The sequence below is a fragment of the Portunus trituberculatus genome, chromosome 36, assembly GCF_017591435.1.
Source record: "Portunus trituberculatus isolate SZX2019 chromosome 36, ASM1759143v1, whole genome shotgun sequence".
Lineage (NCBI taxonomy): Eukaryota > Metazoa > Arthropoda > Malacostraca > Decapoda > Portunidae > Portunus > Portunus trituberculatus.
Window position 1 is genome coordinate 6,694,094 of NC_059290.1, and position 16,193 is coordinate 6,710,286.

The following is a 16,193-nucleotide window of genomic DNA, read 5'->3' on the forward strand; positions in this document are numbered from 1 at the left end:
TATGTAGGGGAGGTGGATGGGGAGGAAGGGAGGGTATGGAGTGGATAGAAGGAGGTATGGTAATGAAAATAGATGTGGTGTATATTTGCGTCTCTCTCTCTCTCTCTCTCTCTCTCTCTCTCTCTGAGTCTGATTTTGTAACAGTTCCATCGAAGCGGCAAAATATCACATTCTCTCTCTCTCTCTCTCTCTCTCTCTCTCTTTGTGTCCATAGCAGTAATTTACGAGAGGAAAAAAAATATTTACTCTGCTCTATAGTCTTGCGTCACACACTCAGACACACACACACACACACACGAGTGACAATGATAGTGATGGTGATGGTGATAGTGGATTGATGGAGGCTTAAAATCTACCACACACTCGTAAGATTTCAAAAGCTGCCTTGGCCAACACAAGAATGATCCATTAAGGTGCTTTATGAGGCTTGACTGGCACGTGTGTGTGTGTGTGTGTGTGTGTGAGGTGGAGGGGAAAGGAACTGCGTGTGTTGGTGTGGTTTTGTTTGTGGCCAGATGAAAATGTCGTGATCTCTGGTAGAAGTGGTAGTGGTAGTAGTACATAGTTGTTGTAGGAGTAGTAGTAGTAGTGGTAGTAGTAGTAGTAGTAGTAGTTGTAGTAGTAGTAGTAGTAGTAGTAGTAGTAGTAGTAGTAGTTTGTTCGCGTTCTTATTTTCTTATTTATATTCTTTTAGAGAGAGAGAGAGAGAGAGAGAGAGAGAGAGAGAGAATTTCACAACATGACCCAAGTTACTCAAACAGAATGATAAAAAAAAAGGCAAGGAAAAAAAGAAAGAAAAGAAAATAAATCAATCAAAAGAAAACTATATATAACAAAAGTAAAATAGAAAAAAAAAAAAAGATAATTGACTGGTATTAAAAATTTTTGATATAGAGTGTTTGTAGTTTACTGTTACTTATATATCAGCTGTAACTTTCTCACCACAGTATTAATAGTACATACATAACTGTTTTCTTATGTATTAACTTATTTATATTTTGAGTTAGGAAATCATGTTACTCACTTCTGGTACTGTATTTCAATGTTTCCTTATTAAAAAAAATCATGTCACTTCTTTATTATAATTATTTTTTTTTGTGTGTGTTTCAGCTTCATTTATTTTCACATCAGTTTATTTCTTTACATTAGTCACTTCTTTATTAATCTTTTTGTATTTCAGCTTCATTTTTTTGTCACACCAGTTTATTCCATTCTTTTTATCACTTCATTCATCACTACAGAAATACATTGATAACTTCTGTATTCTCTAACCTCCATAATTCTTCATTCACCTTTTTCTTTATTTTTTTTTTCTGTTTAGATCATGCATTTATTTGTCTGGAAAAAATGGCTAACTTTTATATTTCTTAACTTCTATGTTCTTCGACTTAATTATTATTTAGGCTATATATATTCGTTATTTGGCTTCTCTATTCCTCTGTTTATGTATTTTTTATCAACCTTCATTTCATTTTACACTGCAGTTGCTCACTTCTATATCACTGGATCTCACTTCACTTACTCCTAATGCCATTTTACTTCATGTCTCTTCACCATCACTCAAGAACCATTGCACTCACTTCTGCCACTTCATTTAATCCCAGAATAAAACTCATGTCACTTCTTCAACACTCAGGAACCATATCACTCACTTCCTCCACTTCATTTCACCATCCCAGGAATTGTATCATCCACTTCTTCCTTCACCATCTCAGGAACCATATCACTCACTCCTCCTTCTGCCTCTCCTTCAGGGTCAGTGCAAGAGTTCACCATCTATGTCATTGAACTTCTAACTGACAACAAGGCACTCTACAAACCCTGCACCACTTTCAAGGTACTGATGGGGTGTGTGTGTGTGTGTGTATGTGTGTGTGTGTGTGTGTGTGTGTGTGTGTGAATGTCATCTTTATGTATATGTAGTATTATATTTAAGACTAATTATTCATGTATACATATTCTAATGTGTGTATGAGTTTTTTTTAATGAAATAGGGGAAGCTGGGCAAGGGCAACAGAAAATAAAAAGAAAAGGCCCACTTGATTGCCAGTTCTCCAAAAGATTAAAAGAGTTATCCAGAAATGTGGGAGAAATGTCTTGAAACGTCCCTCTTAGAAACAGTCATCATAGAAAGATGGAAATACAGAAGCAGGCAGAGGGTTCCAGAGTAGGTGTAGGCATCATATCTTTATCTCTACATACAAGTGACATTGCAAAGTATACTCTCTGTCTCCCCATGTCAGCTGATGCCCTTGTGTTGCATTGCAGGGGGTGTTTCAGACTCGCAAGGCTCTGTTCCACTGCAACGATGGACTGGGACACCCTGGGCAGTTCGTGTACATCAGAGACGACAGGGAGGACCAGGAGTACTTTGGCCTGTGTGAGGTGGAGGTGTTTGCCTTCAGAGGTTAGTGCTGTAGTAGATGTAGTAGTGGTAGTAGTAGTAGTAGTAGTAGTAGTAGTAGTAGTAGTAGTAGTAGTAGTCTCTCTCTCTCTCTCTCTCTCTCTCTCTCTCTCTCTCTCTCTCTCTCTCTCTCTCTCTCTCTCTCTCTCTCTCTCTCTCTCTCTCTCTCTCTCTCTCTCTCTCTCTCTCTCTCTCTCTCTCTCTCTCTCTCTCTGGTCATATAGTGAAGGTACCTTTTCCTATTACCTGTAATCTCACTTTCCCTCCTTATTGAAACCACAATGGAGAGAGAGAGAGAGAGAGAGAGAGAGAGAGAGACTTAACTTTTCTTTCCTTTCCTTTTGTTTTGTTTTTTTTTTTTTTCTTTCCTTTTCTTTCCTTTCCTTTCCTTTCCTTTCTTTTCTTTCCTTTCCTTTTCTTTCCTTTCTTTTCTTTTCCTTTCCTCTTCTTTTCTTTCCTTTCCTTTTCCTTTCCTATTTCCATCCCTTAATTTTTCTTACCCATTTTACATCTTTTTCATTCCCAACCTGTTCTTGCTCCACACATCTTCATTTCATTCCACACTGCACTTTGTTTCCACTTCACTCTTCTGTCCATTCCTCAACTTTCACTCACTCCACACGAGCCTTTTCATTTAATTCCACCATTATTCTCATTTCACACCCTTTTTTCTTACTCCACATTCTCTCCCAGTACTCCATATCTCTTCTACTCTTTTCCACATGGTCTTCTCTTTTTTCTCTAACTCCACTTGATTTTTTAGTTTTTTTTTTTCATTTTAGAATATTTAAATTTTAGCTTATTCTTATTTTTGCCATCATTATTTTTCTATTATTTTTTTGTTATTGATCATCTCTTATGTTGAATTGTCCATAAATGTCAATCTTTTAGTTATTACATACCAAATTTAATCTGACTTGTGTTCCTTTTTTTTTTATTTCCATTTAGTCTGTGTGTTTCTGGTGAGTTGAATCTGTCTGTCTGTCTGTCTGTCTGTCTGTCCGTCTGTCTGTTTAGCATCTCTCACTATGTTGATATTATGTCTCATCTCTTCAGGAATCCCAGACTTAACTTGTTATGGCTGCCTCTTATACTCCTTACCTCCTTCTCTCACTCATACCTTCCTATCTCACTTCCCTCCTCCTCCACACACCTCCCTACCCACTTCACCTTACATTCTCTCTCTCTCTCTCTCTCTCTCTCTCTCTCTCTCTCTCTCTCTCTCTCTCTCTCTCTCTCTCTCTCTCTCTCTCTCTCTCTCTCTCTCTCTCTCTCTCTCTCTCTCTCTCTCTCTCTCTCTCTCTCTCTCTCTCTCTCTCTCTCTCTCTCTCTCTCTCTCTCTCTCTCTCTCTCACTGCACACTATTCATATTCTTTTATTCTGTATGTACATTCTTATTCCACACCTTCTTACTCTACACCTTCTCTCACTCCACACCTTTCTCTCCCACTCCACACCTTTCTCTCCCACTCCACATCCTTCTCTCCCACTCCACATCTTTATCTCCCACTCCACATCTTTTATTCTCACTCCACATATCCATATCTCTCTCTCCACACATTTTTCTCTCACTCCATACCTTTCTGTCTCACTCCACTCATTCCTCTCTCACTCTACATCTATATCTATCTCATTCCACACATTTCTCTCTCACCCTATACATATTCTCACTCCACACTGTCTTTCCAGAGCGCATACCCTGTGGAGAGCCTGAGGTGCCCGTAGAAGGAGAGGTGGAGAGGGAAGGGGAAGGCAAGGCAAGATATTCCTGCAGGCCGGGCTTTAGACTGGAGGGTGATGAGGTGTTGACTTGCTCATCTAAAGGCAAATGGCAGGGACAGTCACCCAAATGCAAAGGTAAGAGAGAGGGAGAAGGAGAGAGAGAGAGAGAGAGAGAGAGAGAGAGAGAGAGAGAGAGAGAGAGAGAGAGAGAGAGAGAGAGAGAGGGAGTGAAGTAAGAATAGGAGTGAAAGTGATAAGTAAGAAGGAGAGATGGAGAGGGAGAGGGAGAGAAGGAAGAATGGGAATGAAAGTGATAAGTAAGAAGAAGGAGAGGAGAGGGAGAGAGAGAGAGAGAGAGGAAATTAAGAAAGAATGGAAATGGAAGTGATAAATAAGTCAGAATTAATTAGAATTGTAGAAAAAAGGGGAAAATGTTTGAAAATGAAGAGGAAGTTGTGATGAAGAATGAAGAAGAAGAGGAAGAGGTGTCAAGGAAAGGGGTGAAGAAAGAAGGGAGAGATGATAAATAGGTAAGAATAGATTAGAGTTGCAAATTAAGGAAAAAAAAGGGAAAAATGTTAGAAAATGAAGAGGAAGTTGTGATGAAAAATGAAGGAAAGAGAGGGGGAAGGAGAGGGAGTGAAGTAAGAAAGCCAAGGAAGATGAATAATGAAGAATAGATTAAAGTTGTAAATTATGGAAAAAAACGGAAAAATTGCTAGAAAATAATGGGGAAAGTTATGAAGAGAGAGAGAGAGAGAGAGAGAGAAGAGAGAGAGAGAGAGAGAGAGAGATAAGAAGCCTAGGAAAGATGATAGATTAGTAAGAATTAGAGTTGTAAATTAAGGGATAAAATGGAAAAACTCTTATAAAATGAAAAGAAAGTTGTGATGAAGAATGAAGAAAGGAAAGAAAGAAATAGGTCTGTGTGTCTGAGAGATATTTCAAGTCAGGAATATGTAGCACTTTCTACATTGTCAAAATAGTTCACTAATTTTCTTTTTGTTTTTGTTTAGATTTTTTTATGTATTTCTTTACCAGGTCAGAGTTTTCCCATTAGTGAGTCATAGTTTATTGACAAAAACAAGGCAAACTGAAAAAAAAAAATTACATATTATCTTTGTCCAGCTTGAAAGAACACACCAGCATCATGTTGAGGACTGACTAAACCCAACCTGACTTTATAATAGATCACAAACAAATTAACAAAGACATCACACACAGTTTAAATATACACAAACACGTCAATAAACCCAACAACACAAACACATCAATAAATCCATGAAAAAAATAATAGCAAACCATAAAAACAAAACTAAATAAAAAAAAACTAAAACCTACTAAATCACCAACAAATTAATTAAAAAAATATGTATCACACAGTTTAAATATAGACAAACACATCAATTAATCCAAGAAAAATAATAATAACAAACTTAAAAACAAAACTAAACCAGAAAACTAAAAACTGAAAAAAAACACTTCACATTTACTCTCCCATGAACAAACAAACTTAAAAACCAAACTACTTAAATAAAAAAAACGAAAAACTCTAAAAATGAAACAGTTATATATTTACTCTCATTTTCTCTCCCATGACCTGACTGGGCCCTTTCCTCAGAGTCACAATGCCCCACACCGGCCCAGATCACCAACGGCTTCATGGAGGTGGCCAACTTCAGGGGTGTGTATGGCCATGGCACAGTGGTCACCTACACCTGCAGCCCCGGGTACCGCCTTGTCGGGGCCGCATCCCACACCTGCAACCACACCGGCCAGTGGAGTGACGATCCGCCCACTTGTAAAGGTGAGTTGAGGCTGGGTTTGGTTTGTGGAGGTGGGTTAGATAGTGGTGCGTTTGTAAAGGTGTATTTTTGTTTTGGTTTCTACAGGTGTATGAAAGATTGTGTTTGTAAAGGTGTGTTGGTTAAGATTTGTTTGGGTCTGGTTTGTAAAGGTGTATGAAAGATTGGTGTGCTTGTACAGGTGTGTTGAGGGCAGTTTTGGTTTGCAGAAATGGGTTAGGTAGTGGTGTGTTTGTAAAGGTGTGTTGAGAGCAGGTTTGTTTGTGGAGATGGGTTACATAGTGGTGTGTTTATTAAGGTTTACTTTGATTTGGTATGTAAAGGTATATGAAAGATTGGTGTGCTTGTAAAAGTGTGTTGAAGTTACTTTGGTTTGTGGAGGTGGGTTAGGTAGTGGTGTGTTTGTAAAGCCGTGCTGAGGGTTTGTGGAGGTGGGTTACATAGTGGTGTGTTTATTAAGGTTTTGCTTTGATTTGGTTTGTAAAGGTGTATGAAGGGTTGGTGTGTTTGTAAAGGTGTGTTGAGGTTATTTTGGTTTCAGTGGCAGATCCAGGATCAAAATTCTGTGGGAGGCTAGCTTGAATTTCTGTACCCCTCAAGGTTGGTGGTGAGCCTTATCAGCTGGGGAGTTCGGGAATTTTTTTGAGAACGTAGCAAACTTGAGGGCATTTTAAAAATTTTAAGCTATATAGAGCTATTTTTTTGTAAAACAAAAATTAGGGGAAGCTTCAGCCCGCTCAGCCTCCGTGGATCCACCACTGTTTGGTTTAGCTTAGTTTGTGAAGGTAAACTGAAAAGAGGAATATTTATAATTGGTTAAAACTCCACCATGAATTAAAAAAGAGAGAGAGTGTAGAAGAAGAATTGTTGTAATAATGATAATCACACGTCACCCCATGTGTGCCCCCAGCCGTGACGTGTGGCCCACCTCCAGTGTTCAGCAATGCCCGGCACATCCTGCTCAACTCCTCAACAAGCTGGAACGGCATTGCTGTGTACACCTGCACTGATGGGTACCGTCTCCACACAGGTGAGGTAGAGAGAGAGAGAGAGAAAAATTAATTTCTTTTAATTACGTAGTACTCCAACTTTGTAAAGCAAGAGTGAGAGAGAGAGAGAGAGAGAGAGAGAGAGAGAGTGCAGACTTCTGTAGCCAAGTAACTTTATTTCTTAAATACTGAGGAGAGAGAGAGAGAGAGAGAGAGAGAGAGAGAGAGAGAGAGAGAGAGAGAGAGAGAGAGAGAGAGAGAGAGAGAGAGAGAGAGAGAGAATAGACAAAGAACTCAAGAAATAGGTAGAAAGTAGATGAAGAACTGAGAAAAATCTAGTGAAAAAATTCTGATAGTCCTTTGTGGCCCAACAGACACAAAGGACACCGTCACCACCTGCCTGGAGGAGGGGAAGTGGCGGGCCGTCAATGTGACCTGCGTACCTATTGAAGTCCCTAGCTCACCGCCCCTGGCTGGCCTGAGGGAGGGAGAGGGACGGGCGCTCTCCTTTGACCTGGCACAGATACCCCAGGGGGAGACGCAGGGCACACAGGGGCTGGTGGTAGCGCTGGCGGTGGTAGCGGGACTGCTCACTGCTGCCATGCTGGTGGTGGGAACGCTGCTGGCTCGCCGACACCTCTCCTCCTCCTCAGGGTCCCTCCGCTCCCTGGTCAAGGCATCCAACAGCAAGGAGTCGGCCATGAATGGAGGCATCGTGGGTCCCCAGCACCCATCCTTCTCCCCGGCAGGCAGCAGCGTCACCCTGGGTCCCACCGATGCTGAGGACCCTCCCCCTCCAGCAGACACTCTCAGGTCCTCCCTCTACCAACAAAACCTCCTCAACCTGCCCCTCCAGCCACCCTCACAGATGACTTCCATCACAGAGTCAGAGCTGGATGATGACCCTAACTACGCACACATTGTTGGGGGCCATGAACCGCCCTATGAGAGGGTGCGGAACCGCTCCGAGCACAGCTATGAGACGCTGCGCAAGAAATCCATCACCTCGGACATGGAGAGCGACATGGAGAGTATGCGGGAGGAGCAGCAGGACAAGGACAGCGATGGGTATGAGTCGGTGTCCAAGGACCGGGAGCCAAGCTATGAGGCAGTAGAGGGCAGCCACCACGACTATGAGACGCTCAAGAACAAAGACCCTGGCTATGAGGTGGTGCAGAACGGCCACGACCATGGTTATGAGACCGTTGCTGAGGCCGGCCGTCCCCCACACAGCTATGAGACTCTCAAGCCCCGTCCTCCACCCCCAAGAACAGAGAGCCAGTCCTCCACCTCCACTCCCACCTCCCCATCCTCCCTTGAGGCTGAGCCAGTCCCTGACATTCTGCAGGACCTCACAGCCATGGCGGGCGCAGAGGGTATCCCGCCAGAGATCCAGGCCCTCTATGCACGTGTGGACAAGAGTAAGAAGAAGTCCAGGAGACTCCCAGCCACTCTGAAGGGAGGCGGAGAGGGCCGCATCTCCCCTCTCACTCCACCACAGTCCCCCGTCTCTACTGCCTCATCCACACTCTCCTCTCCCTCCACCAAAGACGCCTTCCCTGCGGAGAGAGGGAGTGAGGGTGGCTCTGGCCCACCCAGCGCAACCAAAGACCTCATCCGCAAGTTCAACCGCCTCAACAGTGATGAGGAGTCCAGCCAGTCCCAGCCCAGGAGTCGGCAGGGCAGCGTGGCTAGCGACACTGGCAGCCTCAGACCCCTGCCGCCCCTCCCTGGAAGCCCCCGTGCAGGCCCCCCTCTCACACCCTGCTAGCCATCACCTCAGTGTGTTACCCATAAGCTGTAATAGTTACCAGAGTGCATAACTTGGACACCATGTTGTATCTAACCACCTGTCTATCTGTATGCCAGGCTGACCTCCCAGCCATACATAATCTAAGTTAAAGGCTTCAATACTCAGTGCTGTACATAATATATTGATATATAATCAATAATCCATGATATATATTGATCTGAAGAAATACCTGTAAAACATCCTAAGCTACAGATAATTAGTGTGTATACATTAATTAAGTATGATGTGATGTTAAATTCTACAAGTTTAAAACAGTAACTCAGGAGTCACCATCTTTCCTTTGTAATGTGATGAGTATGTGTGTATGTGTGCCTTGTTTGGGTACAACATATAGACTTTATGTATCTATATATCAGGCAAGGCTTCAAGATGTTTATCCTTCTGTTTTCTATAGTTTTTGACCTCTATATAGAAACTGATGTCTTAGTGGGACTTCTTTATTCATTTTGTTATCCTTTACTATTATCCTCTTACTTGACAAAAGCAAGGGAAAAGGAATAAAAAGTGGGCCAGACAAGGCACCAAACACTCACACACGTACCTTTGCCTCACTCACATTGAAAAGACACCAGGCAAACATTTGATCCATAAGAGAATTTTGCTGTGTTAATGTTGATAATTCAGTTGTTGAAGTACACGCAAGGAAGGACATTTTTCCTCACTGTCTCAAGTTTCAGAATATTAAATAAAAATTAGTCAAAATGGAAGCTTAGAAAAGAACAGAAATTGAAATATAATGTTTTTTGTAATATATATTTTTATACTCGACCATATTGTATCAAAACTATGTATATTCATGTATATTCAACACTTAGCCTTAGACACTTGTGATATATTAATGTATAAATGTGTATATATTTATTTCCATCATGTCAGTCAGTCAGTCAGTCAATCAGTGAAATGTTGTGTAATTCAGTTATTTAACCATTTTTTTTCACAACAGGTATATTTTTAAGATAATTTATTTGTCAGTTTTTATTTCAACCAATTCTTTAATTCTTAACCTCAGCTCAAACTTCATTTACTAATTGTTTGCTACACTTTCCCTTTTTGTCTTAAGTTCTTGTCTTGTTTCTTTGATTTTGCTTTGTTTTTACTGCAATTTGTTTGACTTTGCAATGTTGCTGTTCTGTTTCTTCAGTCTTTGCTTGTTCTTGTCTGATTTCTGCTACTAGGGAGGGTGTTCCTCTTCCTCCTGTGATGACCCTCGCCCCTGATACCTCATCCAACTTACATTTTTCTCTTCCTTTTTTAACCTTAAGACCACTGCATCCCTTTTTAACTGAATTAATCTCTTCATATTTATCCACTCTAAATTCTCTGTGTTTAATTTCTTGTTGTATGAAATCCACATATTTTTGGGGGCTTCATTTCTTGTTCACTCAAACCTCACCTTTATTATTTTTTTCTTTCAGTAAGCTCCACCAGTACAGAATTCAATTGATTTAAACACTCCATCTCTCTACTTATGAATTTTCATCTAGTAACCTCTACTAACATTCCTAATATTATAGAATTCAGTTGATTTAGACCCTCCTCCTCTTTTAGCTTTAATTTTTCATTTTATGGACTTCATCAGGAACCTTTAAGTTATAAAATTGACTTCATTTAAACACCATTTTTTATTACCTCATAAAACCACCTCTTTTCATCTACTTTATCCACTTAAATACTTTCAAAATTTTCTTCCTGTTATACCCCTATCCACTTGTCACATCCATCTGTTCTTCCACCTTTCTCATTTCCCATCTCATTCATATGCCTCTGTGACTTAATTTAGACATTATCTTTCCTTACCTGACAAAACAACCTCCTTTGATCTACTTTCTTTTTTTTTAATCTTATCCCCCTCAGTACCACAATGCATTTTCATATTCATTCTGTTTAATATTTGGTAATTTTATAGACCTTCATAAACTTATGTGGGGATTAAAATAGTGAAAACTCTGGCCATTAATCTTCTCCATACACCCTTTCTAATGTAAATAAAATTGTCTAATCCTGTCCAAAACTAAAGGTAGAAATGCATCCTAGTATTGAAGGAGTTAAGATCACTGCACTCCTTTTTAACTTCATTATTCTCTTCATTTTTTCCCCTCCAATCTCTACATCTTTTATTTCTTGTCTTATGAAACCCATATATACTATCTTAAAGCTTTATTTCTTGTTCAGTCAAACCTCATCTTTATTTTTTTCTTAATTTTCTTCCTGTTATACACCCATCCACTTGTCTTATCTATTTATCTTTCCTTTCTCATTTTCCATCTCACTCATATACCTCTGTGACCCATTTCTAACCTAAATAGGCTCACCATTACACCAGCACTTTGTTGTCACTGAACCAGCTATGCCCAAGGTACTGTAAATTCTAAAACTGTAATTGCTTTGTGTATGTGAAGGAAAGTATTAGGGATATTTTGTGTATGACTTGACATGTATATATGCCACAAAACAATGCCATTTATTAATATATTTCTCGATTGATTATTCCACATTGGTTAGGTGAAATGGATATCCATGGGGTAAGTGGTGTGATGTTGGATTGGAATGGGTTAGCTTCTGGGGTTCTTGTGTTGGGTGTGATGTGGTGGGAGGACACTGCATTAGAAAAGGTAACTGAGATTATTGACTTAGTAGTAGTAGTAGTAGTAGTAGGTGGTAGTGGTAGTGGTAGTAGTAGTAGTAGTAATAATCAGCAGAGATGATGTAGTAGTAGTAGTAGTAGTATAGTAGTAGTAGTAGTAGTAGTAGTAGTAGCAGCACCAGTAGTAGTATATTATGGTGGTCCAATAGTAACAACATTAGTAGTAGCTAGTAGTAGTAATAGTAGGTAATGGTGGTAGTAGTAGGTGGTGGTGGTGACAGTAGTGTTAATAACAGTAGTAGGGCCAGTAGCATGAACAAGATTAACAATAGTAGAAATAGTGTAGTAGTAGTAGTAGTAGTAGTAGTAGTAGTAGTAGTAGTAGAAGCCTAGTAGCCTAGTAGTAATATAGTAGCAGTAGTAGCTCATATTTAGATGGCAGATGACTTATTAGATTCCTTTATCAGACTGATAGCGCAGAGTATGCTAGACAAGTAGGCTACATAGACAGAGCTAACAGTGATGAGAGGACAGTCTGATGCAGGGTATAGGGGTTGGCTTCATTTAGCTGCAGGTATGTATGCTCAGGTGATATAAATGGTATGAGGATGACAAGGGTTGTGCAGAGGTATATATCATTACGAGGGTTATGGTAAGGTGTATATCAGGTAAGCTATGTGAGTTGCGTGCATGTGTTTAAAGTAAATCCGAAGAGCTTAATTTGTGTGAGTGCGACAATAAATCGGTCATTGTATTGTATAAGGCCAGGGTAAAAGAAAACGATGAAAACTATCAATTATATTTCATCATCCTAAATTGCAAATTATAAATATAGAAGACTGATTAAAAGGAAATCCCGCTAATCTAAACAGCTTTCATGCCCAACAACAAATATTATTTTTAACCCCGCGACTGATTCTATTTTGATCAGGGTGGCGATACGAAATAGAAAATGCGAAGTTTAATTTTTCAATGCGTTAAGCTTTCAAATTACAACCATAAATGAAAAATACAAAATGAATATTGAAATTATCATAAAAGTTTACATACTCAACTCAAAATAGCAAAGGAAATAGGAATAATTTTTTTGTTTTGGTTACTTTCAACTTCTTGTCTTTAGAAATAATTGCAAAAATATAAATTCCCTATAAAAGGCGTTATATAGGGTAAATAATCGAATTAAAATAGTAGAATTGTGCTGAATGGCATCAATAAAGAGTGAGTCAGAAAGCTGGCGAGTGTCGGAAGCCTGCGCGTGATGCTGGGAGGCGAGATGGACTGACGCCACTTTTACTTTATATTCTCAATTAATTAACCATGGCCACCATCAACGACCTCCCGGAGGAGATTCTGGAGTACATCTTATGTCTGATATCACCCTACAATGATCTGCGGAACTGTCGGCAGGTGAGGAATGAGTAGACATCCACCTCAGTAGAAGGGCAACAGTAGGGGTAGACTTGACAGGACGCGACATGCCCAGGCGGTCAGGTCAGGAGGGCTCGGAGGGCGGCAGAGTGGCAGGGCGTCATGTCTTGCACAGTGTGAAGGATGACTCAGGAGGAATCATGTCAGCTGACGTGATGTTTGGAGGTGTAAAGTGAATGTGTGTGTGTACGTGCGTGCTTGCGTGTGTAGTGCAGGGTGTGGGTGGTGCCTGACGCTGGTGTGTGCTACCTATGTGGTGTCTTTCAGGTGTGTCAGCGGTGGTACACGTGCTGCCAGGGGGTGGTGGAGAAGAGGAAGTCCCGGTTCTTCTCAGCCCTGAAGATGGGGTGTGTGAAGTGGCTGACGCCCACCTACCCGAGCCACATCATCCCCATCAGCAAACGGTACTCCCACTGCTCCTGCGTGTTTGAGTCCACCATGTACGTGTTTGGCGGCTGCACCTCCACCAACACCACCTTCAATGACCTGTGGCGCTTTGACCTGGGCTCCCACGAGTGGACACGGCTACTCACCACGGGCACCTATCCCTCCCCCAAGGCCTACGCCTCCATGGTCACCTGGAACAAGTGCCTGGTGCTGTTTGGTGGATGGACGCACCCCTCTGTGTACCCGCTGCACCAGCAGTGGGTGCTGTTCAGTGAGCTGCACGTGTACGACATCCTGGGCAACCGCTGGACACAGCTGTACTCCCCTGGCTCCCCGCCCCCCACAGCTGGCCACTCCGCCTCCATGCACGGCAGCATTATGGTGGTGTTTGGAGGCCTGCAGAAGCTGGAGCGTACCTTTGCCAGCACCAACGACGTGTTCTGTCTGGACCTGGTGCAGCAGTGCTGGTTCAAGCCGCTTGTGGGGGAGGAGGAGCCCAAGCCACGCTATGGCCACTCCCACATCAAACTGGATGAGCGGCACATCCTGGTGCTGGCGGGCTGTGGCGGCTCCAACAAACTGTACAACGACGTGTGGCTCCTCACACTGCCTGCTGACCTGCATGACCGCACTGCCCGCTGGCACTGGCAGCAGGTCACCATCAGGGAGCCGGAGCACATGCCGCCCCAGATGTGGTACAACCCAGCCTGCAGGGTGGGCAGCAGTGTGGTGGTGCTGTCTAACGCTGGGGGTGCTGGGGCCCAGGCAGGGGGCACCATGTCCCAGCTGCTGGTGCCGGGCTCTGTCAGACGTCAGGCGGCCAATGTATGGGTGCCGCCAGTGGCCCAGGCAGAGGTCCGACCCCCTGCCCCTCCCCCGCCACCACCCCAGAGACAGAGGGAGCCTAATGTCAATGGGCAGCGGGGCTTCCTGCGCATGGCCGATCCTTCCGAGTCCAGCAGTGATGAGAGTGAGGAGGGCAGCCTGCCTGGGGTGCCAGGGGGGGCTGGGAGGGGTAGGCCGAGACCCTCCATACGCCCCAATGCCTCTTGTGACAGGGAGCGGCGGCTGCAAGTGCTGTCCAGGATGAAGGAGCGGCTCAGAGAACTCTCACGGCAGCAGGACCCCGGTGGTGGTGGTGGCGGTGGCAGGAGTGGTGCTGGGGGTAGGGGTGGGGTTGGAGGTGGAGGCCCTGCCAGGCCGGCCCCAGTCCGCAGCACAGTCATCCCTCACCTCCTAGACATCAGCCGTGTGGTGAGCCGGCAGGAGGCCCGTTGGTGGCCAGTGAGCCACGCTGACGGCCTGCAAACTTGTGTGGGCAGCCCACCTCGCCCCTCCCTCCTCTACTCCCTGGTGCTGGCCCGGGATCGCCTGGTCATGTTTGGTGGCATCCCGCATGACCCCACGGGTGATCTGAGTCAGGAGAATGCCTCAAATTCTGTGATATTTATCTCTGCTCCCTCCAGCTCCTACTTTGCTGCTTAGGCATGTCTGTTGCTGGGACACTCACTGGCCCAATCACACCAATAGTTTTCTCTCCTACGGGTCACATCAGTGAACTTACTTCCCAGCTGAAATATTCTGAGGCTCTTCCTATGCATGACTTAACAACAGTATGAAAGGCAACAATAATTAGCTGCTGTTGAAGCAGAGAATTAAAACACATGTGAAGCATGAAACCAAACACTAACCGTTCCCAGTGAAGTTTTGCTGTACCTGTGTGACATTATTCAGATGTTTTTTTGTCTTGCTCTAATTTCTAAGTGCACTGACATTGTAAATATAACAAAAATGTGCATAATTCAGTAAAGTTTTGGTGATTTTGTTTATAGTGACGTTGAATTGATGTGAGTTGTGTGCGTGACAAGACTACTTACTCATTTCACTTGGTAATGTTGACAAGTGCAGCTTAAGAGTATCATTTCAACTGAAAACTACTGTGGATTCACAATATTACCAGCCTCGGCACTCCCCAGCACTGATTAATGAGGTGCTGAGGGAGATGGTGAGGTGTCACACCAGAAACACTCTCTGTGGCATAATCTTCCTGCTTACATGAAGTCATTGAATGTTTACTGAGATGTCACTGAATGCATGTTGTCTTGTACTTCTAGAACTGTGCAGGTGTACAGTGTTATGAGGGGATCTGCTACATCAGTGCACATAAGAACGTAAACAAATAAGAGAAGCTGCAAAAAGCCATCACCCCTACATGTGTACTGTAGTTATTTCCACCTATCATCCTTACCTATGAATTTTGTAATCTTCCTTTGAAACTCCCTAATGACTCAACACTAAAAGTCTGACTACTGAATCTATTGCATTCATCTACCATTTCTTCTCTCTCCTTTTTAAATTTAACTTTATCAAGCTTAAAACCATCATTCCTCATTCTGTTGAACATACCAACTGAAAATTTTGCACACACCAGCCTTGTATCTCTATACTGCCCACAGAGCCCTAGCAGGTCCCCTCTTAACCAGTGAACCTTTAATAAAAGATGTTAAACAGGATGATGATAAGACTCTCCATGTATTTATCCCAGTCAGGGAAGTATTGTTGTTCCACTTGTCACCAAGTTGTGTCTTTCATTCAGCACCAAGTAATGTGATGTGCTCCTCTTGCCTCCATCACCAGGTCAACACTGTGAAGTGCTGCTGTAAATTTATGGTGATGAAATGTTCAATTATTCTCTGTTTTCTTAAAAATTCATCTGCTGTTTTCAATGTATGATCGTGTGTGAAATGCAGCTTGTTGCTTTATATGTATTCTTAAGTAAATGTATATTCTGAATTAATATAATGAAGTTTTTTTAATTGACTTGATTGTAACCTGAGTAAATCTTTTAAGTTCAGTAGTGAGATACGTGAGTGACATCTGGTGCAGGTGGCAGACTAGTGGTGGTGGGTACACTGTGTAGGAGCTTTATCTATCTTATTCATTTTCTCCCTCCAGCAAGACAAGAGAAGACACATGTGATACTGGCTCTTCATAATCTGAGAATATGACAAACATTTTGCAGGTACACAATAAGGTCTTTACTACTACTACTACTACTACT

General features: G+C 42.5%; 2 protein-coding genes across 2 annotated transcripts in view; both read left to right on the forward strand.

The window, feature by feature from the left end:
• LOC123513540 overlaps window positions 1-11,205 on the forward strand; it is a 64,116-nt gene extending 52,911 nt beyond the window's left edge. The window contains exons 4-9 of the mRNA XM_045270772.1: window positions 1,755-1,837; window positions 2,269-2,407; window positions 4,094-4,261; window positions 5,748-5,933; window positions 6,842-6,961; window positions 7,295-11,205. Coding sequence (XP_045126707.1) covers window positions 1,755-1,837; window positions 2,269-2,407; window positions 4,094-4,261; window positions 5,748-5,933; window positions 6,842-6,961; window positions 7,295-8,691 — 2,093 coding nt within the window. The 3' untranslated portion in view covers window positions 8,692-11,205. The remainder of the gene's footprint in view (window positions 1-1,754; window positions 1,838-2,268; window positions 2,408-4,093; window positions 4,262-5,747; window positions 5,934-6,841; window positions 6,962-7,294) is intronic.
• Window positions 11,206-12,543: 1,338 nt separating this feature from the next.
• On the forward strand, window positions 12,544-15,948 carry LOC123513596 (F-box only protein 42-like). The gene is made up of 2 exons (XM_045270846.1): window positions 12,544-12,724; window positions 13,013-15,948. The coding sequence occupies exons 1-2, from the start codon at window positions 12,635-12,637 to the stop codon at window positions 14,615-14,617; spliced, it is 1,695 nt and encodes a 564-aa protein (XP_045126781.1). The 5' UTR covers window positions 12,544-12,634; the 3' UTR covers window positions 14,618-15,948.
• The last annotated feature ends 245 nt before the right edge of the window (window positions 15,949-16,193 follow it).

Coding starts and splice junctions, on each gene's coding strand:
- LOC123513596 (XM_045270846.1), top strand. CDS start 12,635: ATGGCCACCATCAACGACCTCCCGGAGGAGATTCTGGAGTACATCTTA. Junction 12,725..13,012: donor ATCTGCGGAACTGTCGGCAG/GTGAGGAATGAG, acceptor GGTGTCTTTCAG/GTGTGTCAGCGGTGGTACAC.